Source organism: Numenius arquata, chromosome 9, assembly GCF_964106895.1.
Source record: "Numenius arquata chromosome 9, bNumArq3.hap1.1, whole genome shotgun sequence".
NCBI classification, from domain to species: Eukaryota; Metazoa; Chordata; class Aves; order Charadriiformes; family Scolopacidae; genus Numenius; species Numenius arquata.
In genome coordinates, this window is record NC_133584.1 from 33666398 (window position 1) to 33692584 (window position 26187).

At 39.6% G+C, this 26187-nt stretch overlaps 1 protein-coding gene across 1 annotated transcript in view; it reads left to right on the forward strand.

The window, feature by feature from the left end:
• EYS (eyes shut homolog) overlaps nucleotides 1-26187 on the forward strand; it is an 895325-nt gene that overhangs the window by 747707 nt on the left and 121431 nt on the right. Inside the window, exon 40 of the mRNA XM_074153627.1 lies at nucleotides 24936-25044. Coding sequence (XP_074009728.1) covers nucleotides 24936-25044 — 109 coding nt within the window. The remainder of the gene's footprint in view (nucleotides 1-24935; nucleotides 25045-26187) is intronic.

The window sequence follows — 26187 nt, forward strand, 5'->3', positions numbered from 1 at the left end:
TTAACAAAGCGCACGCAAAGTTGATATAAAGAAGGTGTATGTGGTGCTGGTGCCCAGGTGCTGGCGGGGGGCCTGCAGGGCGACCCCTGTGAGGAGAGGCCGGGGCTGCCCTGAGCTGGACACAGTCGCTTCCGGCTGCTTCCAGCTGGTTCCAGCCAGCTCCGATCGACCCACCACAGGGCATGGCTGAGCCCCGCAGCCACGGTGGGGGCGCCTTCAGGAAAATGTCTTTAAGGAAGGACAAAACACCCCACAGGTAGAGTTGAGGAGTGAGGGGGAAAAAAAAAGGAGTGAGAAACAATCCTGTGAGCACCAAGGTCGGAAGAGAAGGAGGGGAGGCGGCACTACGGGCGCCACAGCAGAGAGTCTTCCACAGCCTGTGGAGAGAGCAGATAGCCACACTGAAGCCCATGGGCTGCAGCAGGAGGGTATTTTGTGAAGGAACTGTGGCCCATGGAAAGCCCATGCTGGAGCAGGGTCAAAGTGTGAGGAGGAACTTTAAGAAGTTCCATCTAAACATGAGGAGAAACTTCTTTCCTGTGAGGGTGGCAGAGCCCTGGAACAGGCTGCCCAGGGAGGTGGTGGAGTCTCCTTCTCTGGAGACATTCCAAACCCGCCTGGACACGTTCCTGTGCAAGCTGCTCTGGGTGGACCTGCTTTGGCAGGGGGTTGGACTAGATGATCTCCAGAGGTCCCTTCCAACCCCATATCATTCCGTGATTCTGTGATTCTGGAAGGAGCTGTTATGGGCTGACCACGACCCCCCATTACCCTCCCATGCTGCTTGGGGTGGGGAGATACGGGAGCTGGGAATAGAGTAAAGTTGGGCCTGGAAGAAAGGGGGCTAGGGAGAAGTTTTAATTTTTGTCTTGGTTTCTCACCACTCAAATCTGTTCAACTGACAATAATTTTTCCTCATTTTTCCCCACTCCAAGTCTGTTTTGCCTGTGATGGTAATTGCTAAGTGTTCGCCCTGTCTTTATCTCCACCCAGGAGCTTTGTCACCTTATTCCCCCACCCCTGCTGTAGTGTTGAGGAGAGGGAGTGAGAGAGTGGCTGGGTGGGCATCTGGCAGCTGGCCACGGTCAAACCACCGCAGAAGGAACTGTGAAGAACCAGAGGAAATGGTCTGAAGTTGGGGCAGGGGAGGTTTAGATTAGATATTAGGAAGAATGACTTTACTGAGAGAGTGGTCAGGCACTGGAACAGCCTGCCCAGGGAGGTGGTGGAGTCGCCATCCCTGGAGGTATTGAAGAAACGTGTAGACGTGGCACTTCAGGGCGTGCTCTAGTGCCCGAGATTGTTGGGGTTTTTTTGTGTGTGTGTATGGTTGGATTCAGTGATCTCAGAGCTCCTTTCCAACCATGAAGATTCTGTGATTCTGTGATACAGAGGGTGATTTTTCTAGATTCCTTGCATATGTAGTTGTGTGGGCAAAACTTTGTAATAAAGATGTGACCTCTGTAGTTTATTTAAATTATAATGAGTGCTGCCCTGTGTTAGATAAGGTTTGATTCTTCTGTTGTTCAACAGAAGGTAAAGGTGAATATATTCATAGAATCATAGAATCATAGAATCATAGAATGGCTAGAGTTGGAAAGGACCTTAAAGATCATCTAGTTCCAACCCCCCTGCCATGGGCAGGGACACCTCCCACTAGACCAGGTTGCTCAAAGCCCCATCCAGCCTGGCCTTGAACACTTCCAGGGATGGGGCATCCACAACTTCCCTGGGCAACCTGTTCCAGTGCCTCACCACCCTCACTGTAAAGAATTTCTTCCTTATATCTAATCTAAATCTCTTCTCTTCCAATTTAAAACCATTGCCCCTTGTCCTGTCACCACTCTTCCTGACAAAGAGTCCCTCTTCAGCTCTTCTGTAGGCTCCCTTCAGGTATTGATAGGCTGTTATAAGGTCTCCCCGGAGCCTTCTCTTCTCCAGGCTGAACAACCCCAGCTCTCTCAGTCTGTCCTCATAGGAGAGGTGCTCCATCCCTCTGATCATCCTCGTGGCCCTCCGCTGGACCCGTTCCAACAGGTCCATGTCCTTCCTGTGTTGAGGACTCCAAAGCTGGACACAGTACTCCAGGAGGGGTCTCACGAGCGCAGAGTAGAGGGGCAGAATCACCTCGCGAGACCTGCTGGCCACACTTCTCCTGATGCAGCCCAGGACACGGTTGGCTCTCTGGGATGCCAGTGCACACTGCCTGCTCATGTTGAGCTTCTCATCCATAAGCACTCCCAAGTCCTTCTCCTCGGGGCTGCTCTCCAGCCATTCTCCACCCAACCTGTATTTGTGCCTGGGGTTGCCACGTCCCAGGTGCAGGACCCTGCACTTGGCTTGGTTGAACTTCATGCAATTTGCACGAGCCCACCTCTCCAGCCTGTCCAGGTCCCTCTGGATGGCATCCCTTCCCTCCAGCGTGTCAACTGCGCCACCGAGCTTGGTGTCATCAGCAAACTTGCTGAGGGTGCACTCTATCCCACTGTCCATGTCACCGACAAAGATGTTAAATAGTACTGGTCCCAGTACCGACCCCTGCGGAACACCACTCGTTACTGGCTGCCACCTGGACATTGAGCCATTGATTGTAACCCTTTGGATGCGGCCATCCAGCCAGTTCCTTATCCACCGAGTGGTCCATCCATCGAATCCATGAGTTTCCAATTTTGAGACCAGGATGTCATGCGGGACAGTGTCAAATGCTTTGCATAAGTCCAGGTAAATGACGTCAGTCGCTCTGCCCTTGTCTACCAAGTCTGTGGCAGTATTGTAAAAGGCCACCAAATTTGTCAGGCACGATTTGCCCTTGGTGAAGCCATGTTGGCTGTTTCCAATCACTTCTTTATTCTCCATGTGCCTTAGCAAGGATTTCAGGAGGATCTGCTCCATGATCTTGCCAGGCACAGAGGTGAGACTGACCGGCCTGTAGTTTCCCGGGTCTTCTTTGTTTCCTTTTTTGAATATTGGAGTTATGTTCCCTTTTTTCCAGTCAGTGGGAACTTCACCAGACTGCCACGATTTCTCAAATATGATGGAGAGGGGCTTAGCAACTTCGTCCGCCAGTTCTCTCAGGACCCGTGGGTGGATTTCATCAGGTCCCATGGACTTATGCACCTTCAGGTTCTTTAAGAGGTCTCGAACCTCGTCTTCTTGTACTGTGGGTGGTTCTTCATTCCCAGAGCCCCTGTTCTTGCCCTCCGTGACTTGGGCAGTGTGGTTAGGGCCCTTGCCAGTGAAGACTGAGGCAAAGAAGTCATTCAGTAGCTCAGCCTTATCCATATCCTGGGTGACCAGGTCTCCCGTTTCCTTCCGGAGGGGACCCACAGCTTCCCTCGTCTTATTTTTATCCCTGATATATCTATAGAAGTTCTTCTTGTTATTTTTCACATCCCTGGCTAGATTTAGTTCTGCCTGGGCTTTCGCTTGCCTGATCAGGTTTCTGGTGACTCGGACAGCTTCTCTGTATTCTTCCCAGTCTACCGTTCCCTGCTTCCACCCTCTATAGGCCTCCTTTTTGGTCCTGAGTTTGTCCAGCAGTTCCTTGTTCATCCACGCCGGCCTACTGGCTATTTTGCCCGATTTCTTCTTTTTTGGGATGCACCTCTCCTGAGCTTGGAGGAGGCAATCCTTAAATAACACCCAGCTTTTTTGGGCCCCTCTCCCTTCCAGTTCTTTTTCCCACGCTACCTTACCAATCAGATCTCTCAGGAGATCAAAGTCTGCTCTTTTGAAGTCCAGGGTAGCCAGCTTGCTGCGCACCCTCCTTGCTGCCTTATGAATCTTGAATTCTATCATCTCATGGTCACTGCAGCCGAGGCTACCCTTGAATATTCCTGTAGTCACGTTCTAAGTGTTAGCATATACGGAGCATAGAAAAGTAATTAATGTCGAGCACTGTCGGTGCTATTGTCTTTCCATCTGCTGCATTACAAAGTATTTCAGGATATAGTAAATATTTTAGCAGAGTTTGTAAACAAGTTCTCTGGATCTGTGGAAGCCCTGTGCTTTGCTATGGAATGGCAAAACTTTATATAAGGCCAAATGTGCATTTGAGCTCATATTCCAAGTGAACTGTATTAAACAGACATGTAATGTGGAGGTTTGGAGTACCTTAAAATAAAATTCTTCTCCATGCTATGGATTGCCTTTTCTGGAGGGTTTGCTCAACTGCATTATATATTTGCTCTGCATTTCCCCATTTTGGGGGAAGGTGCTATATATGTGATACTCATATAGCACCAGTTTACATCTATGCCTTGGGATATGTGTCCCTGTGGTTTTTCTTCTACAGCTTCTGTGTGGTTTGCAGTGCTGGTCAGCCTCTGCACTGGCAGTGGTTATGACTACCTAGTGAACCGGTGAGTTTTAGTGAGGACACCAGGAACTAGGGATCTATACATCGTCACAGAAGTTGTTTTATACTCCCCACTGTTCACATCGTCTTGTCAGAGCTGCCAGCACCTAGGGGACTAGTAGTAATGAAAGATGTGAATGTGGGAGCTATAGTGCAGCATGCTGTGTTGCTACTAAATTACTCAGCAGCTGTTCAAAATACCTTCAGAAAATACATTTTCTCTTGCATTTGAATACATTTTATGTAAATCTGATAGGTGGTTTGGCCCCTGGGTTGTGTTCCCAGCACTGTCAGAAACAATCTTCTGCAACCTCTTTTGTTCACCCATCTGGAAAATAACAGGATTATACTTGCCTGCCTTCTGGGGGATGGTGTAAGTTTTGCTCAATGGAAAATGTTGTGAAAAATACGGATCTAAACACCAGTCTGTGGCTGATACAAGACAAGGCATGATCTGACCATTTCTTCCCTTGGCTGAAGTAGATGAAAAGCACTCTTCCTCAACCAGCCAGAGAAAGGTGTTGATTATTAAGACTGTGAGTTCTTTCTTCACCTTTAACAGAAGAGAGGCACATATCGCTTTGTTTTAGTGAATTTATTTGGACCAAATACTTACCCCTATGATCTTTCTGTAGAGTTTCTTTTACTAAAGATTTCTAACTGTATTTCATGGAGGTAGTGAATCTGGCACTATCATACCACTTTGTAAATGGTGTTTCTTCAATTCATATGTAAAGCAGCGTGTACACAAGCAATTTTACTGAAGACATAAGGTGGAAATATATAAAATAAAACAGGCTCATAGTGACATGAGTGAAGTCTGCTGGTTAATTGTCTGCTTAATGCAAACAATAATGTCAGGATCAGCCTATGCCGAATATCTCTGTACATGTTTTTCAATTTTAGGACTCAGTGTGGTGATGCACAGAGGTTCTCCCTATCAATAATGCAGTATTACTGGTCTTGGTAAATACCCTGTTCTTGCTCCAATGGCTAGAAACACTTTCTAAAGCCTATATTATATCACCTGCTTCCTCTTAATCTCTTTAAGCCTCAAATTTAAGACAGAAAGTTTTTGGGTTTCTATTGTGGTTTGGTGCTTTTTTTTTTTTTTTTTTTTTTTACCAAAACACAGAGCACATATTTAATAACAGGGAAATTCTTTATTTTGTAATGGGGAAAAGTGATTGGCATCACCATTTGCTTTGTCTCTAATAAAAAGTGCAAAAAGTCTCAGAATGCTAAAAAGTAATCTGATGGCGTTCAAGTGTTTACACATTCCAACACATACAACATTCATTCATACTGAATGGCAAATGGCTGTATATTACTGCATATACTACATTTCAGCATGAAGTATTTTGAGCCAATATAACCTCTGCAACTTTTTATTGTCTTGTGAGTTTTACACTGATCAGCATCTTACAGCCTTTGGAATTAATGTCTCTCTTATTTAAAAGTCCTCTTTTCTCAGGAAGATGTCAGTCTTACTGGGCAAGCAGTGGAAGAGGAGGCTGATTAACTTAGTCTGATTAGCTGTGCACAGCTGGAGAAATTCTGCTGATCTGACTGAAAAATCATCTTTTGGGGGATTTGATAATTTGGGTTTTAGTTGGATCAGATCTCTAATCACACTTCTTGAACAGCTGCATCAAGGTGCTATAGGGCACCATTCTTTTTGGAAGCAACACAGTCTCAGATTGACTAAAACTGCCCCTTATTAACAGTAGATTAAATATGAAATATTTTGCCACTCAAGAAAGTGTGGCAATCAGACCCAAAAAGAGGCCTAGGTCTTGGAAAGTCCTCTCTTGGTCTTTATAAGAGACTCTGTTGATTCTTACTTGGGTGAGTTAATGTGTAGAAGACAAACCTTATCCAAAGATAGTGGGTCCAACGCTGTCATAATTAGTTCTCTTCATACCACTGCTTTGTAAGTTGAAGTGATTTGTCCATATAGTTTTAATTATAGCTGGTTTTTGACAAGTTTGCAGGAAGGTTGTGGGATTTTCTCCCCCTCTACTCTGCCGTGGTGAGGCTCCATCTGGAGTACTGTGTCCAGTTCTGGGCTCCCCAGTTCTGGGCTCCCCAGTTCAAGAAGGACAGGGAACTGCTGGAGAGGGTACAGCAGAGGGCTACAAAGATGATGAGGGGCCTGGAGCATCTCCCTTACGAGGAGCGGCTGAGGGACTTGGGTCTTTTTTAGGCTGGAGAAGAGAAGGCTGAAGGGGGATCTGATCAATGCTTATAAATACTTAAAGGGAGGGTGTCAAGAGGATGGGGCCGGTCTTTTTTTCTGTGGTGCCCAGGGTTAGGACAAGAGGAAATGGGGACAAACTTGAACATAGGAAGTTCCACCTAAACATGAGGAGGAACTTCTTTCCTGTGAGGGTGGCAGAGCCCTGGAAGAGGCTGCGCAGAGAGGTGGTGGAGTCTCCTTCTCTGGAGACATTCAAAACCCGCCTGGGGTTCCAACTCCATATCATTCTGTGATTCTGTGATTTTTTGGTAGCTAAGCTTTCACTTAGAATTATTTCTATGATGTTTCCTTTTAAATTAAATCACCTAATAATTGGGAAAATTGTAGGTACATATTCTATACTTCTCAAATCTCATTGCATACCTTTAAACAACAGAAAGACAAAAATTCAGAGGTTCCATTCCTCCAAATTGCATATTATAACATTTGAGATCACCCCCCTCGACCTGCTGGCCACACTTCTCTTGATGCAGCCCAGGATGCTGTTGGTTTTCTGGGCTGCAAGTGCACATTGCTGGCTCATGTTGAGCTTTTCATCCACCAACACCCTAAGTCCTTCTCCTCACGGCTGCTTTCAAGCCATTCTCTGCCCATCCTGTGTTGTTACCAGGAGTTGCTCTGACCCATGTGCAGGATCCTGCACTTGGCCTGGTTCAACTTCATGAGGTTCGCATGGGCCCACCTCTCAAGCCTGTCCAGGTCCCTCTGGATGGCATCCCTTCCTTCCAGCGTGTTGACTATGCCACACAGCTTGGTGTCATTGGCAAACTTGCTGAGGGTGCACTCTATCCCACTGTCCATGTCTCCAACAAAGATGTTGAACCACACTGGTCCCAGTACTGACTCCTGAGGAACACCACTCATCACTGGCTTCCACTTGGACATTGAGCTGTTGACCACAACCTTTTGAGAGTGACTATCCAGCCAATTCCCTATCTACCGAGTGGTCCATCCATCAAATCCATGACTTTCCAGTTTAGAGACCAGGATGTCATGCACAACAGTGTCAAATGTTTTGCATAAGTCCAGGTAGATGACGTCTGTTGCTCTTCCCTTGTTTACCAATGCTGTGGCAACACTGTAGAAGGCCATCACGGTTGTCAGGCATGACTTGCCCTTGGTGAAGCCATGTTGGCTGTCACCAATCACCTCCTTATTTTCCATGTGCCTTAGCAGAGATTCCAGGAGGATGTTCTCCATGATCTTGTCAGGCACAGAGGTGAGACTGACCGGCCTTGTAGTTCCCCAGGTCTTCCTTTTTTCCCTTTTTGAAAATGGGGGTTATGTTTCCCCTTTTCCAGTCAGTGGGACTTCACCGGACTGCCATGACTTTTCAAATATAATGGAAAGCGGCTTAGCAACTTCATCTGCCATCTCCCTCAGGACCCATGGATGGATTTCATCAGGTCCCATGGACTTATGTACTTTCAGGTTTCTTAGATGGTCTCGAACCAGGTCTTCTACAGTGGGCGGTTCTTCATTCTCATAGTCCCTGTTTTTGCCTTCTGCAACTTGGGCGGTGTGGTTAGAGCCCTGACCAGTGAAGACTGAGGCGAAAAAGTCATTCAGTACCTCAGCCTTCTCCATATCCTAGGATAGGATTTTCATCTATCTTTGCTTCAGCTCCTCCCCTGTGATACAAGATTTGTAGAGATCTTGTTATAAAATTCATTAATAATCACGAGGTGCTGAGATGCATTGCTGAAGACTAAAATAATCTAAACATACAGCTCATGTCTGATGCGTCAAGGAATTTCCTAAAATACACTGCTATTCAGTCATGATTTCACTTTATTTAACAGGGTGGTTAAATTGACTCTGATTTAATTTGTGCGTATAATCTACGCTGTTGCAAATCAGAGGCAGCTTAATCTAAAATGATTTTTTGTCAGTTAGAAATGTTTATTCTGATAAATTGAAACTTTACTCAGTGCTTGAATTTTTACCTGAAGTATCTCCGTGGTTAATAGCACTGAGCATCGCTTTGAAATGAAAGAGTTAATCTCAGGGGTTTTTCTTGTAGTGAAATATTTTCTAATATTTCCAAATTCAATAAATGTGTATTTCCATTCATAATATTTAAGTGAAAAAGCGGACATCAAAATGAAGAAATAAAGCACCTCATCTGTAAGGAAAACCAGATTGTACATACACAGCAACAGTCATTGTGGTGTTTGTTTATACTTCCATAATTTCCTTAATGACTTACATCCATAAAATATAATCTTGTTAAAAGGCTACTGTCCTACATAAGATTTTGTCTACACATGAAGAAACATAGCACGTTTCATATCATACAAGATTGCCTTTTTCCATGAACATCTCATACTTTCTATTCCTAAAATCTGATGAAAGTAATCTATCTTGTTTAAAAAACAGAAAACTTAATAAAGAGTGGCCTGTGAATACACATTTACTCATACAACCTAAATGTATTATATTTACCTTGTTTTTCTTTTTTATTTCAGTTAATATTCATGAATCTTGTGCAGTATTTATATTCCAAATAACACACCTCAACTCAAATATACATCACTAATCAAAGTGACTGAAAAACATAGGCGAGTCATTTGTAATACACTATAAAATGTGCATCTGGCTGTAAAGTAGTCTCTCTTGAAGCACATCCAAATGACTTTGTAATCTATATGTTACCTTTTTGTATTCAAATAGAGAACAGGCATTATGATCTTGTACTTTCGTATATGTTTAAGAGTAGCTTTAAAGATTGCAGCTAAAACGTGTATAAACATATCACCATAAAGCAGTCTCAGGTGGGATTTTTTAATAGTTGGTTATAGCTTTTGCATTGCCTGGCAGTTGGGCTTCACAAATCAATAAATCTTAAGTCTGGTAAGTGGGTGTGTCATTTAACATTTCTGCCTTGTGTTACTGACTTCAGGTGAGTTGCTCATTGCTTTGTGAAAGCAGATGTGTAATATGTCCAGCACTTTTAGTAGCACTGCTATCTCTCATTTACCCAAAATCAGAGTTATTTTTTATATATGTTGAAGAGGGCCTGAAGGGATTATGAAGACAAGGACTTACCTTCTTTCTTACTGATGGTGTCAATACAAGAGACAAAATGTTGGTGAGGGTTGGAGGCATGGATGTGACTCTCTTAAATGGTGTCACAGCTTACTAAGAAAGATCAATTATTCATTCCCAGTTTCATCTGGGCTACAAATAGGGTATTACCTTTCTGCAGTATACTCTGCAGGTCTGCTTGGCCCTTTTTTATGACAGCATAAGAAGTAATGCTTACCACGAATAAAATACCAGTGAGGATTATTGTCATACGTGAAAAACTATTGTTTAGCAATAACATATATTTGCACCTTCAATGAGGCTAAAATAATAATTTGCCAAATAAAGCGGAACAGTGAAGAACTCAACATCCTATTTTAAGAGGCTGTCGTGGGCTCTGTGTGCCCTGATTCACATTCTCTTGCCATATTTTCAGTAGATCTTAATGTAATTCAACTGAGTTAGGCATTCTTATACCTTTATAGAAGAGTTGAGTTGGGGATATAGGTGCTTCAGCAGCTGTTCATGAAATGTAACAGAGATTAGATGTCTGCCTTTTCCTTTTTTCTGACTAGGGTGCTTCTGAGAATGTGAAGAGGTAAATTACTGAAACGTCATCAGCAGAGCCCAAGAATAGACTGTCTAAATATTACTATGAGAAGCAGGCACATAAAGTTTGCTTAAGTCTCAATTAGGGCAATGTGAAAGAAGCTCCAAGGTCCAAAGACAAGGTTACAAAGGATTAGAAGACATGATCTTTAAAGACTCTGAAACCAAAATACCAATAATTATTTTTTTAAATATATACTTAAATGCATAAAACTGAAATACCAGCAGGATGTCTCTTGGTGATGAGTATTAGCAAAGATGCCAGCCTAAACCTCAGGATTTGCACTATTTGGCAGCAGAAGGATTTTATTCTTTAGAGTCTGTAGAATTTCCAGTATAAGTATATAAATTGTTCCTTCTTCTGGAATTCAAGTTAAAGAGTTGGTTTCTCATTAACCACATTGCTTAACCTATTTTTCTCTTAGTTTTCCCATGTAGAGGGAAGGCAGCAGTTCATTTTAGACCATCAGAGTATGCAAAGGAAAATTAATTAGTGCTGCCTGGCAGAAGCAATATATGTTACTCATTACTGTATTTCTTTTGTCTGTAATAGGTAAAAAAAAATAGAAGATTCTCAGTTGGAGAAAATTGCAGTATTGCATTGTTATCTGTACAACATTGCATTGGTACAGCTTTGTTCATGTGTCAAGTGGCTTCCTAATTTTCATTCATAGGAGCAGATTTATGCGAGACACTAAATGGAAGACTATATCTGAAGATGGCTCATCATAATCATTCATTCTTATATTCTAGTGCAATACCGAGCTCCTGCGAACTCCAAAAGAGTCGCTGTGCTGCTGGAAGTGACAGCCCTCCTCAGGGAAGGGGAGATGTAGTTGGTAGGACATTACCTACTGTATGTCTCTTGGCGAGCACACTTCCAATGCTTTTTTGAGGCATTTTGTTGGTGAGGTGTTAGGACAATTCCTGTTTAGATTTACCTTTTTTATTATTGTCTTAAGTGAAATTTTCTCTCTAAAATTATGATTCTTTTCCTTTGTTCTTTGCTTTGTTCAGTTTTAACCATTCAAGCAAGAACAATTTATGTATCCACAGAAAAATCCTTAACACTGCAGGCAATTTTTTATTATAACCATGTTGTATATAAACGTTGGTTGTTGTCGGAAATGTATGTATGCATATATTTTCTTCAAACTTCGTATCTCATAGCCATTCCATATGAGACCATTCCTTCTATACGTACATACACTGATTTCTTATTTTTCTTTATTTTCACCAATACTTTAATATGCATGAGATTCACTTAGCTGGTAGGTAGACACATGGTTTAACAAAGAGTTTTAAGACATGATATCACAGTCTGCAACGCAACAATGTAGGTGGTATCCAAATAGTTTTTGAAATTTAAGGTTTTACCAAGTGCTCTCTTTCATATTTTACCAGACCTACAACATTAATTTGCTCAGTGGGAGATAATACTGAATGGTTCTTATATAGAATTATAGTCTTCTTCCACTGGTATTAATGTTTTTTAAATGGAAACGTGATCACAGAATCACAGAATGATATGGGGTTGGAAGGGACCTCTGGAGACCATCTAGTCCAACCCCCCTGCCAAAGAAGGTCCACCCAGAGCAGGTTGCACAGGAACGTGTCCAGGCAGGTTTGGAATGTCTCCAGAGAAGGAGACTCCACCACCTCCCTGGGCAGCCTGTTCCAGGGCTCTGCCACCCTCACAGGAAAGAAGTTCCTCCTCAGGTTTAGATGGAACTTCCTATGTTCCAGTTTGCGCCCATTTCCTCTTGTCCTGTCCCTGGGCACCACAGAAAAAAGACCGGCCCCATCCTCTTGACACCCTCCCTTTAAGTATTTATAAGCATTGATCAGATCCCCCCTCAGCCTTCTCTTCTCCAGACTAAAAAGACCCAAGTCCCTCAGCCTCTCCTCATAAGGGAGATCCAATGCTCTTTCTCAGTGTGTTCAAAATCACTGTAACTACAACTGATTTTGTACTTAAAGAGAATTACGTGGCTGATAATGGACAGATAGTCATGTTTCTCGAGCATAAGAGGTCTCTGACTGGTAAAGTCTTGTACTTTTGTAGAATATTCTTGTAAAGTTAGCCTTCAGCTGCTTCATGCAATCAAATTTAGGCTTCAATTTACTCATTGTTTAGCAGAAGTCTCCCAGCTGACCCTTCATCAATATAATATTGCATTGTTGCATTTGATTACTATTCTGACTTTTTCTAAATTAACAAAATCACCTGATTTAGTTTCCCTAGAGGAAAGCATATGACTTGTGAGTTAATAGATAATTGTCAGGTAGCTTGTTTACCATTTTGTTTGCTGAAACTGTTTCACCTGCGCTTAAAGGAAGAACAGGTCAAAACCTATTATGCAGTAACTTTTCATATAAAACGTTTCACTCTTTTCACATCTCAGTGAAGGTTATAGTTGACTTTCCCTCATTTTTTCCGTGTGTCTTCCACGCTTTTTATTAGTAGGTGTTGCATAGGCTTTAACTGGAAGCTTTTAACTGAAGGAGGAAGCAAACTTTTCTTTCTGTTGTTATATATTTTTTAATAAACTTGCTTTAGTGCAATTACATCTATATTAAAAATCAGTGAATGAAAGAACCCATATCAGAGGGCAAGCGCGAGCTGTGCAAAAGACTGCAAGCACTTTCCCTGAGGAATGTTCATCTCTGGAGATCCAAAGAGTAGAAGAGAGGTGTCTTTCTCTTTGCTGTAATGTAGGCTCAAAGAAAAGTTAAAGGTAGCCATAATAAAAATTAAAATAGCCTTGTTCAGGTGCAGCAAATACCCAGTTGGTACATGAACCTGAGGCAACGCTGTCAGAAACAGGAGAAAGCAACAGTATGCAGTCTCGAAGGTGGATTACTGGGTTTAAAAACACAGGGTTTTGTCAGCAGTAAAAACTGGTTCCATTAATTCATCTAGCCCACAAAAGTACACAAAGAAGCTTACTATTATGATCCAACAGAGAATAGTCAGTACGTAAGCACAAGCATAGTGCATATTCTCCATCCTTCTAAGTAAGAACAGGTTGTCCCAAAACATAAGGTTTCTGTAGGAGTTGGTGCCTACTGTCAGGATCAATTTTGTAACAAATATTATCATGGTCATGAAAAATGATAACAATAACCACCGTAATTATGATGATAAGTTTTAAATTTTGTTGTAGCTTCAAAACTCTGCATAAATGTTAATGCTAATTCTTCCATTATCCTTATGAAATGGAGAGGTCACAATCTATCATTCTGTTTTCACAGTGCACTGAAGTATTGTGTTTACACCACTGCAGTCCCTGTGAAGCCAGTGGAATTGCAGAGATACGATTAAGAGCAGAATTTACACTTTTCTGTTAGGAGACAGTCAGAGAACAGATATCTTTAAAGTCATGATTCATAAGATATATCTGTTGAAGAAAAGCATTCGATTGAAGTAAATGATCCTTGGGTGCATGCTGCCTGTATTGTGTTTGGTGGTATATGCAACAGAGAGAGTCCCATTAACCAATCTATTACAGGATCACATACGTGACTGTTGGACTGGCAGAGCTGTAGGAAGTGAGACATAAAGCAAGCTAAGTACAACCTAGCATAAACAGTATCTGTTTCACCTAAAGTAGATATTAACCATTTTCAGCTACTAATCTGCTTATAAATGAACATGATTTTTTGGTGGTTTTTTTTAGATTCTATATAATATGTGAAAAACTGTATGCCAACATTAAGTAAAGAAATTGCGTCTTCTGTGCAAGGTAGACAATATTAGGCAAGATAAAGTGTATTTTTTCTCCTTATGCTATCCAATTCTACTAGCATCTCCACTGTAAAAGAGAAAAGATACATTTTGAAGGTGAACAAAAGCATTTTCTCGTCTTCCCTTGTATTCAGCACTCTCTAGAAAGACATTTATTCTTAAGCAGGTAACATTAGATTTGTGTATAATAGAATCTACTCCTATATAAATTCAGAGACACTGATCATTGCAGTCACTTCTACTGTAGTCTTGTTGTTTGTCTATTATGAGACCTGTTCCACTCTTTCTTTACTTTGTAGATGGGCTCAATTATCTGAAAGACTGGAAATGTCTTATTAATTTTAAGATCATCTTTTTACCAAATCTGAGACAAATTTTTCAGTGTTAACATTCATTCACTGAATCATACGTTATTCTTCTGGTAGGAACGTTAGAATAATAGAATTGTAGGGCTACGAGACATGTTAGGTGATCACCTAGTCTACACCACTGCTTTAGTAGGGAACACTTATGCCATATTCATCATACCTGTAAATTAAATGCTTATGCCATTTATGACAGATGTTTGTCTAACCTGTCCTTAAAAGTCTGCAGTGAGGGAGCCTGAAGAAACCGTGCAATCTATCTCAGTATCTGTATTATTAGAGATATTTTTTGTAATGTCTGACATGGAGACAAAGATTGCTTATTTCTTGTTTGTAGCAGCCTTATACATACTTGGAGATTATATTGTGCACCTGATTTGGCTTGCCATCTTCAGCTCTTTAGATTTTGCCTGAGGTATTGCATTTTCAACATCAGATATCCAGTGCAAGGATGCTAACAACTAAAGGATGTTAGCATAGTATATAATCTATATATCTTAGGTTTGTTGAAACCTGGATTTAAACTTACCTTGCAGGTCACTTTTCCATGTCTACAAAGGTTCTTGAAGCACTTTTCTAGTCTTGATTCTCTTGGCCCACGTATTCTTCAATGCGATGTACCATTTGAAGGCTATTAGCTTGCCTTATGTAGCAGTAACAATAGAAATGAGGGAATGTGGATACCAGATATGCTAATGACAGTAGGGGAACAAAAGATCCGAGATTAGTGAAAATGGATTGAGTAAAACTCCTGGGGATTAATAAAATGGGTCGTTAAGAAATATGACATCATTCATTGTTCCTACCTTGGAAGAAAGCAAAAAAAATGCTTTACATGTCCGCTGTCTCTATACATCCCATTATTGTGCTTACCTTTCCTGGAACAGGATGACATTTTTGAATTATTTTCAGCTTGTCATCTACTCTTAAGATTCTTTACTGTGGAACTGTTTCCAAGTTCTAGAAGCTTTCAAAATCCATTGTGAAGTATGTTTTGCTTATAATTCGTATGCCATATTAGTCACTGTGTTCATTATGTTAATAATAGTTTAATTATTACTAGGTTATGTGAAGGGACATGACAACAAGCCTAACAAAACACCCCCTTAAAAGCTAACTGGAAGAAAGCTGTTGATTTGCATCAAGCCAGTTTCCCGTGAATATTTTTTATATTAATTGATCTCTAAATCAAAGAAAATGTCATGGGAATGAAAGAGTAGAATAAATAAACTTCTTTTTTTTTTTTTTTAAATACCTTTCAACATAAACAAAAAGGTTCTGCCCAACAAAATAATGGCAAAACGTCAGTGTCAGACTGACGGATCTTTTCATACTAAAACTGGGTTGTATGGAAGCACACGTGGTAAATATGTTTGAAATTTAGTGGGTTGGCTTTGACAGTATTTAAAATATGTTCTCACAGCAATAACGGAAAGCCAAGAAGTGTTGTTCTCTTATGGATACTTCATTTCTTATCACCTGATATAGGTATGACTGGAGAAGGCTCAGCAACTTTAATAAGAGAGCTATATAAGGATGATATTCTTCCTGGATTAATCCAAACTGAAGAAGAGTGGGCCATATTTTTCTCTCTTGTGTTAATGCAGTTCCTTTGATATGTGTTACACCTTGGTAGAATTTGGCCTGTTCTCAGAATGCCCAGCAGGTACTATGATAGCAGTGTCAAAGTCAGAATTTTGACAAATGGCATTCTCCAAATGCACAGGAAATTATGCTAGTTGAAGGTCTACTGAGAAACAAAAGGTAAATAGTACCTTTTTAATGTCAAACTCCATATTATCTTTAGAGAGTGTATAAATTGTCTGTAAGAAAGATTGGAAACAGTAACACAACACCAACTTTATTAATATGGTAAGATTTTTTTTAAGAAACTTACGATGTCCTGGAATATGCAAAATCATATGGGGAAGACCTGTAAGGTTTTTCTGTTTCTTGTTGCTTTTCTCATTCAGACATGTACATTTGAAGATTTTTTCAAAGACCTATGTGGAAAAATGAAGGGAAAGGAGGCATTTAGTACAAAAATTCTGATACTACTGTGCAAATCCCTCTGTGTATTACATAGGAGTTCTAGTGTACATATATGTACAGTTCAGTTCAAAATTCCTCATACATTTTGAGGTGTTGACTGAAAAGTTTGTTATTTCCCACAAATAAATCCAAAAGTCTGGCAGAAAATCAAGTGTATTCTGTGGATAAAACAACCCTGTCAATAAATCTATAATCAAATGCAAATAAGAGACATTTAATTTAAAAGGAAATTGATGTTGAAAGTGGTGCCTAAGACTGGTGTTTCGATAAAACTGTGTATCTGTATTTCGATAAAACAGCTAGATAGTTCCTTTTTATGTTTTCTTGGTTGTGACCACAATGAAACAAAAGAAAGTGGAGTGTTTGGAAGACTTTCAAAGTCAAAATAAAGTGTAGCTGGATTGGTGCTCTAAAAAATCAGTTTTCTTTTTTTTTTTTTTGGTGGTCCTCTTTGCAACTCTTTTCATTGAAAACAATAAGTAATATATTGCAACAGTGCAATATGGAGCACTTAGGAACAAACTGAGCTGAAGACAGGTTGCTATTTATAAAAGTAGGGAAAAACTCCAATTCAGTTTGAAATATTTTTCCTTTTCTGCAGCAGCCAGTATCAGGACATCTAATATCCTTTTGAATCAGAAGAATCAGTGCAGTATTGCAGGACCCCCTATGCCACACAAACACACCAAACTATATAAGGCATAGTATTAGATGAGCAATATCATTTGTATCCTAGCTACAGTACCCTTATTATTGGGTACAAATATATCAGAGCAACTACTTATATTCATAAGGCAGGCTAGACCCCCCAAAAATATTCCCATATATTACCATGCCCACTCTTATGTATGCTAATCGGCTGTCATTAAGGGCTCACTCTCTCAAATTTGTTCAACTTTGTGTATTTTTCTAAGTTCTTCTTTTCCTACACATTGTATTAAAACTGATCAAGGAATAATGGAGGAATTTAAGTACAAATAGCAGAATCTATTTTTTAGCATCATTAGGAGAAACGGCCTTCAGTGTGTGGATATGAGGAAGGTGTCGGCAGTGACGGGGAATGTGATGTTCAGTGTAATGCTGCCAAAGACTGTTAACTGTTTCTCTTCACATAGTGAGGAACAACTCTTGAATCTTACACAAATACCAGACACTCTAAGGCCCAATTAAGGAAACACTGAAAATGAACCGTCAACAAAACTGTCGGATTTTCTGCCCGATCAGAAGAGCCTTTAGTAGCTAGGTTTTCTTTTCTCCTTCAAATCCAGACCTCTGACAACTAATCATAGAATCACAGAATCATAGAATATCTCAAGTTGGAAGAGACCCATAAGGATCATTGAGTCCAATCTCCTGCTCCTTGTAGGACTACCTAAAACTAAACCATATGACTAAGAGCGTTGTCCAGACACTCCTTGAACTCTGACAGGTTTGGTGCCTTGACCGCTTCCCTGGGGAGCCTGTTACAGTGACTGAGTACCCTCTCCGTGAAGAGCCTTTTCCTAATGTCCAGATTGAACTTCCCCTGTTGCAGCTTCGTTCCATTTCCTTGTGTCCTATTGCTGGTCACCAGAAAGAGAAGATCGACATCTCCCCCTCCACTGCCTCCCTTGAGGAAGTTGTAAACTCCAATGAGGTCCCTCCCTCAGCCTTCTCTTCTCCAAGCTGAACAAACCAAGTGACTTTAGCTGCTCCTCATAAGTCTAGCCCTAGAGACCTTTCACCATCTTGGTTGCCCTTCTCTGGACACACTCTAATATTTTGATGTCCTTCTTACATTGAGCCCAAACCCACCACATCTACTGGCTTCCCTTGGTCACCTATATGGGTGACCTTATCATAAAAGGAAATTAAGTTGGTTAAGCAGGACTTTCCCCCTGTGAACCCCTGCTGGCTATGACCAATGACTGCATTGTCTCTCAAGTGTTTTTCAATAACTCCCAGAACAATCTTCTCCATAATTTTACCAGACACTGAAGTGAGACTAACAGGCCTGTAGTTACCAGGGTCTTCCTTCTTTCCTTTCTTGAAAACTGGGACAACACTTGCCAGCTTCCAGTCTACTGGGACCTCTCCAGACTCCTGAGACCATTGAAAAATAATGAAGAGAGATCCCACGATGACATCGGCCAGGTCTTTCAGTACCCTGGGATGAATCCCATCGGATCCCATAGATTTATGTGCATCCTTGCTGGAGCTGCAAGAGTCAGCTGGGAGTTAACATCCTCTAATGCATTCCAAAAGTTCACACATATCTTTTTGTTTTGTTTTGTTTAAAGAAAAAAGCATCAAGGGATTACTGCAAGATGCTATTTGGGGTCACAGTCATTTGAGATTTTTCATCTTCCATGCTTTTTTCTACCCCTTAACCCTTGTTTCTCTTTCTCTCTCCCCTGCTGCATACTGGTACGCTTTTACTGTTTGATCAGCTCATAGCAACTAGAAAACCTGAAATTTGGTGTTGAATGGCTGGAGGTTACAACAGATGTTTCATTGATTTCAAATAAAATGTCAGACATAACATAAAGCATTCATTTTTATAATTATCACTTGTAGCTTTTCATAATTATCACTTGTGTTGTAATTAGAAGTAGTAAGAAATACCAAAATTTGACCTTGTTGGAACAGAAAAGGGTAAAGAGATATGTGAACTTTTCCATGGAAGCATGGAATTTTGGGAAGAGAAGGTATGTTTTAAATAATGAACTTTTAAAAATATATATTTTTAAGGAAAAAAAAAAAAAGTAAGTGCAAGAATTTTGGAAAGAAGTACCAAGAGATTATTAAAACTGTAAGATGCAGTACAGATTTTCACACTTGTGAATTGAATGTGCTCAGTCAAAAGTAAAATCACTGTTCTTGAAAAATCTCCTGTATTGCTTGACAGCTGGTTAGACGTTCCCTTGACAACTGCTCTGGTTAATCAAGGGTGTAAATGAAGCCACTGTTTCAGTGTTTTGCAGGAGTCATTTTAGATTCTGTCTTTAATATCAACACTTTTTCAGTAAAGAGGATTTTTGTGAGAGGGCTTTGCTATGATGTGCTGTTAATTTGGGCTTGTGTTTGTCAGCTTGTAGGGAGAAAAATAGCAAATAGTTCTAAATGTAATCTTCCAGTTGTGGCATTGGAAAATGGATAGTAGTATAACTTCTTCGCAATTATTTTTCAGAAGACCGGAAACCCTGGTCTGCTAGTAGTGTGAGATCTTTGTTTAGAAAAAAACTTACCATGATAATTTAGGTTGGATAAGAACAGAGGCCGGTTCTCTTTATAATGCTTGGGGTTTTTTTATACCTGATGATCTGACATTTTAATTTTGTTATGCCTCTCCTTAATCTGTTAGAAATACAGCTGCACCTTCAGCACTATATAGAAAACATAATTGCTACAAACTAAATTTTCTTAAGTATGTTTACACAACTATGAATGCGCCATTTTTACATGATTACATTAGGTAATTATAATGCATGAATGCAGTTAAGTGTCTTCCAGAAGTTCCAGTCTCTGGACCTATTCTTATCCGTATTGTCAAATATGTAATCAGTTTAAGATACTTTACTGTGTTTCCCTTGATATAAACTGGAAGCTGAAGCAATCATGCTATCAATTAGGGCATAAGTCAGTCTTTCCAATGATTAGCAGAGACATTAGTATGAATTTTGCGTTCACGCTTTCTACTGTGCTCCTCTAGTGCCACCTGGTGACCAGCTTGAAAGAAAAAAGAGAACGATTGAATTTCTCACTGAGAAGTAGCTGTAATAATTTAAGCTAAAACATTTGCTTGAGCAAGATTATACCAGGAAACATTTGATTTAGAAGTGCCTCAACATTAGGTAGTTTAAGAGGATTTCTTTCAATATCATTTCCAAGCCTAACTTAATCCAATAATATTACCACAATTGTGCTATAGCTATGAGTGTGTTAGGTAAACATTGCATTCTGTTAGAAATTCAGTGTTTAGGTACATAATGAATCAAGACGTAACTAGTAATAGCATTAATCGCTGTATATAACTTCTGGTTTGCATCTGTTATGGACCGTGTTTCTTTTGTAAAGAAACAGCCTCTGTAGTAAAACCTTTGATAATTCTTGTTCTTAACAAGCTTATATAAAATCCACAGCAGCTATGAAAAAATCATGTTATTCTAAGCCAAGCACAGAAAAGAGGACTGAACCTCATCTCATTTCAAATCTGTGGAAGCAGATATTTGACTACGTCATGCCTGTACCTTAGCATCTACAGGAACAGGTTGGGCTCCACATGGCTCCAGACCTATTTAGATTATTGTGCATAACATTCCCATACATCCTCCCCACACACGCGTTTCCCGTACCTACTCCCCATACACTCAGTTCTCTACTGCTCTGCGGATTCTTTTTATATCATTATGAGTGTGATATGCATGAATCACAATTTTGGTGCCTGACAAAATAATCCTGCAATAGGAATCATATTACATTCTCTCCTGTCACTGTCTCTGGAGGGAAAAATATGTTGGCTTTAAGTGCAACTGAAATATGCCGCTGAGATGCGAGGCAGATGGACTGAAATGCCTTCAGCATCTAAACGAGTGAAAAAGCACAACTGAACTAAAAATACTTCAAAATTTGAAGATGTCAGTGATTAGCCACTTTCAGCTCAGGTGTTCTTAATAAGGGGTCACTATCTCATAATATGAGGTTAATTAGAAAAATAAAGAAAAAATGTCAAGAGAATAAATCATCGGTTCTGTTTTAACTTTTCTAATGTGGGTAATGGATTTCAGTCTTCTGTGAGATGTGTGCAGTCTACATTTATCCAGTAGCAAAACAAAGACATATTTAATCTTACATTATAACAAAAATATTATCAGGTTTAGAGTTACATGAAGTGATATTTTACTTAGGTTATGTCTACCACAGAATATTTCAAGCACATTCTTTTTTCTCTGTTTGTTTCTAAAAACTAGTATAATTAAGTCTTACATATGTCCATACTATAGCACTTTGTGGTTTTAAACGCTATAGTAAAGACAGAGAGTGCATTTCTGGTTTAATTGTCATTCTTCATTATTTTCATAATTTTCTGCGAAAACTGTATTTTCGGCTGTAATTTTCCATGCTCTGTCTCTTTCTAATAAGCTACTCTAAGCGTAGATGAGTAACCTAGCAAATTCAAACAGTCCTAATTTTGTGGTAATCTAAGCATGAAAAATATTCCTTTTGTTCACATTTCAAATGACAGTTTTTCCTTTCTATGACATAATACAGAGAAAAACTTCAAGTATTACGTGATTGGAAATCCTTGCAGAGAAAGGAGCAAATGCTGAAGAAAGTAGTAGTAGCATTCCTAATATGCACTCCAGGATACAGGGCAGTAGGTTATGTCCGTAGTGAAGTTGAGACCTAATGACCAAAATCACTATATAATAGCTGCTGCTTATAGATACTGGGTTTTTTTCTTTAGAATTTATTTTTTCATTTTTTCTGACACATTTCTTTAAAGGTGGAATGGATCACCAGATATTCCAGTGTAGGGACGACTCCGTTATTATCTATGTAAATTTAGGATACTTGGGCTTGTCTACATAAAGATACCACAGTAAAGACCACGTCAGCATCAAGTAATCTTTAATGCTTATTTTAATTGCACCTATTTTTAATCTTCCACTTCCCTCCCTCCCCTCCCCGCCCCCAGCAAAGAATCAAAACAAGAGAAATTATGTATACATAACAGTGAGAATGTGTGAATACCAGATATTTGCAATGTAAGTCTGCAGTGCTGAATTTGGCTTGGATGGCTAATTGCTTGAAGATGATCCAACTGACATAGACCATATTGTTCTTTTCTTTTCCATTATATGAGCATTCTTCTTTATTGACTTTGCCACATCACTTAAGCTTTTGTCCTTCGTGGGCTGGAGTATTATAATATGTGATACAAGGGGTTAAACCTTGAACTGATTTAGAAACTGCAACAAATTCAGACTTCAGAAATCTTCCAGAAAAGCAGGGACAAGGCAGGGGCAGAGGGTAGGCTTTGCCATGAGCGTGTTAGGTCTATACTACAATATCCACTCAGAGTTGAAAGCATCAAGGAAAGGTTATGAGTTGGTTTTCCCCGAGAGAATCCTAAACAAGCTGATTTTCTTTTATCTGAGAAAGTTATCTTTGTACATTGTGATTTACCTGGACGATTCTCAGCAGCTGAAATATGAGTAGGAATAATAAATAAAATTCAAACTATGTTTTATATATCAAAAATTGGTTGGAAATCACAGTAGATGGAAGTACTTTCTCCAAAATTGTCCTTATTACAAATATCTAAAAAGGGGATCACAAAACTATCTGTCAATATATACATTATTTATTAAGAAGGAACTTCTATTTACTCAATTCACATTTTATAATGAAATTGTGAAAATTAGCTGATCAGCAGATGTTGCTTCTGGCTCCCTAAATTCAAAATCAAAATGTTATGCTAACTTTAGACTACGTAAGAAAGGACTTAAAATATACTTAAAAACAACACGAATTTTTTTAACCTAAAATAAGAAATTAAAATAAACATTTTTCAAACCTGTTTTAATGGTCTAGGAGTCTAGATCACATTTCAAAAGGTGGTAATAGAAGGTGCCATTCAAATATCTCAGTCTTTTTAAAAAATTTTAAAAAGTTGTTTCTGGTTCAAAAAATAGGAGAAGCGTTGCATACTTACAAAGGTGAAATAATTTAGCACATTTCAGCCCCATGCAGCAGGGCACAGTGAAAAGTCAATGAGTTAGTATTGACTGAATTAGCTCTGGAACCAGAAGCAATATAACCATTGGAAAGGTAGGATTTATTAATATGGGTGCATCACCTGCTGATGTAGATATACTGCCTATGAGACTTACCTTAGTAGATGCAGTGGTTTTTTGCTGCTCACTCAGAAATCGCTGCACTGCAGTGAATGTTATAAATATTCATTATGGGCCTAATACTATATCCATTTATGTCAATACAATGTTCCCAGTAACTTCAGAGGTGAAAACTGAGACTCTAAATTTCATACCGAATCTACAGACAGGAGGAAAAATAGTTAAGACTGTAAACACAGGAGTAGAAAAGCAAAGCTCAAGGCATAACGTGGGGTACGTCATAGTATGGCAGCTGCGCACAACCAGCCAGGTGGTGCTATATGGAAAGGCAGGCATTTGAGAGCATGGCAGGTCTTGATGTGGTTCATCCAGGAGTAAGTTTGGCTGTGGCAGTGCTGAGGTCATCTCTAAGATCAGTAATATATGCTTCTAGTGTTCAGGACATAATAGGCTTTAAAATATGTTTACTTCACATGTCTATGGCCTAACATAAAAATTCATCCATCCCAACACAAAGAAGTTTATGAGATTCCTGTCATTGTCCTTTAGCATTTGTTAGGCTAAAGCCATGGGAAAATTGGCAGTCCATATAAATGTATAAATTTTTTTCAGAATCTTGTGTAAAAATCTGTTGTGTAACATTTCTGAAATATTACACAAAAATGAAATATTGTTCTTGTTAAAGGCCTGTACTCTGGCTAACTAATTATATGGATTTGACTGAGCAGTTTCATGTGCAGAGTGCACGTAGTCAGTAAAACTTAACATGCTTCCCAAAAGGAGGGCCATCACATTCTCTTTTAAAGCATGTGAAAATTGGGACTGAGGCAAGGTGGAGTTGGGAAGCACTTCGACAGAAATAGGAGAGCTCAGTTTTAAGGAAATTATCAACTACTATTCTCCTATTCTAGCATTGCTGTGATAATGTTTATGCCAATTTCCTTTCTAAATACAAAACCAGTATATTTGCAAATCACCTTGTTGGATTGAATTTTTATTGCTGATAATATTAATATCATTTCATCACATCTCATCACAGAAGGAACCTGAAGAACACTCAGTGTTAAAAATATTGAATGTTAGCTAGTATTTACTATACAAATTCCCTTAACCTTATATTCTCCTTTATCTCTGACGCTCAGTACCAGAGTTTACATTACCAGCACGCTTCCCAGGTAGCGATAACTATATCACAGTGTAATCTTGCTGCTCAGAGGTATGCAGCCTTTCATTTCTTATTCCATTTCTGTTTCCCCTGTAGGGCAGGAAAAGGAAACTTCCACCTAGGGAGTTCAGCATCATTCAACATTGATGTTACTTGTCCAACAATCCTCTATACTAGGGAGACCATGTCAGCCACAGTTAGTACTTACAATTTATCAATACCCACTTACATATGTAAAGATCTCTTTCTTCTTTGTCTCTGTATACATTTCAAACACTAGAGTCAAGAACAGTAGGAAAGCAAATAGAAGAGGGATGTTAGTACAAGAAACTTACATATTTTGTCTCCTGGATAGTCCTCCAAACAGCCATGAAACTGGAATTATTAGTGTCCGAAGATTGTCATCCTTTATGGAGAAAGAAACATCTTTTTCACCTTGCCTTTGCTGTGTGAGGTTTGAATACTCTGCTGTCACCAGCATACACAGTAATGAGATCTTCTGTTTCCTTCCAGCTATATGTTGCCTGTGAGCAGTCCTGAAGGTTACTGCATGATTGAAATGGCTGCAGACGGAAATCCTCCTGTACAACACAGACTTTCTCTCTCATATCGAGCATTTCAGGTGAGTCTGCAAAACATAAAAAAATAGCTATTTGCTTTGAATATTTCATCAGCATATGCACTTTCGTTATTCTCAAAGGAGAATAGGCATTCTAACGTTTTCTAAAGGAAAAAAAGTAATTCCTCCTGAGATATCATTGTATGTCCTCAATGTCTCTTTAATATGTCTTTTCACATCAAGTATGAGTAGTATTTCCATTTATTTAAGTTTATGTGACTCTGAAACTTCTATTCCAACTGCCTAAAGTCTGTGAAAAAGGACACTGATACTGCAAGAGTGAAAATAATATATTAGCAATGTAATTTAACCAGGCCGTGGTGTTATTAGAAGCAATTCAGATATTGTTAAACAGTACTTCTGGTTACTTTTTATTTGCAAGCCACACTGTCTGGTGTAGGGCAGTTATGAATGACTAATGACTTAACTTGGTGTCAGTATTGTTGCTAGGACTTCACTTCTGAATAGTACTGTAAAAATGACTCCGTTTTGAAACTGGTATCAGAAGACTCATTCTAAATGGGCAGTAGGCCAGCTTTCCCAAATCTCAAGGTTTTCTGTTATTCTTTGGCTCCATGTTATCGCCTGTCTTTGTTATCCATTCTCTCATCACAAGATTATTTCTGCAAGATATATTTTAAATGCTTTTAGACTTGAGAATTTGCACTGTGATTGACAGCTCCCTTTGTAAGTTTGTTCACTGCAAGACAGGACAGTTACCTGTAGAGATGCCAATCATGATGTGCATATCGCTACCACTTAGTAACAGATTTTTTTTCCGTTTCTTCCCCAAGTCAGTATCTAGGTGTTTGTTCAGTCTGATATAAAGAATTAACTTGTATTAGATATTGCTATTAGCCCGATAAGTTCATAACTTCCAGACGATCAACCTGACATTCTGCTGCAGAAGGTTCCTTTGTCTCTCAGTGTATGTCCCAGGTTCATAACTCTTGGAGAATGTAAAGATAACACTATTGGCAGCTTCTGCATAGAGAATCTGGGGAAAAAACTTACCCATCGGTACCTAATTATATAGAGAAGCCAGCAAGACTTTACTCATAGAAAAACTTAGAGGTATCCATATTTGATATCAGGCACCAAGATGGTATATCAGAATATTTCTGCCCGTAACTCTAAGGAGAGTGT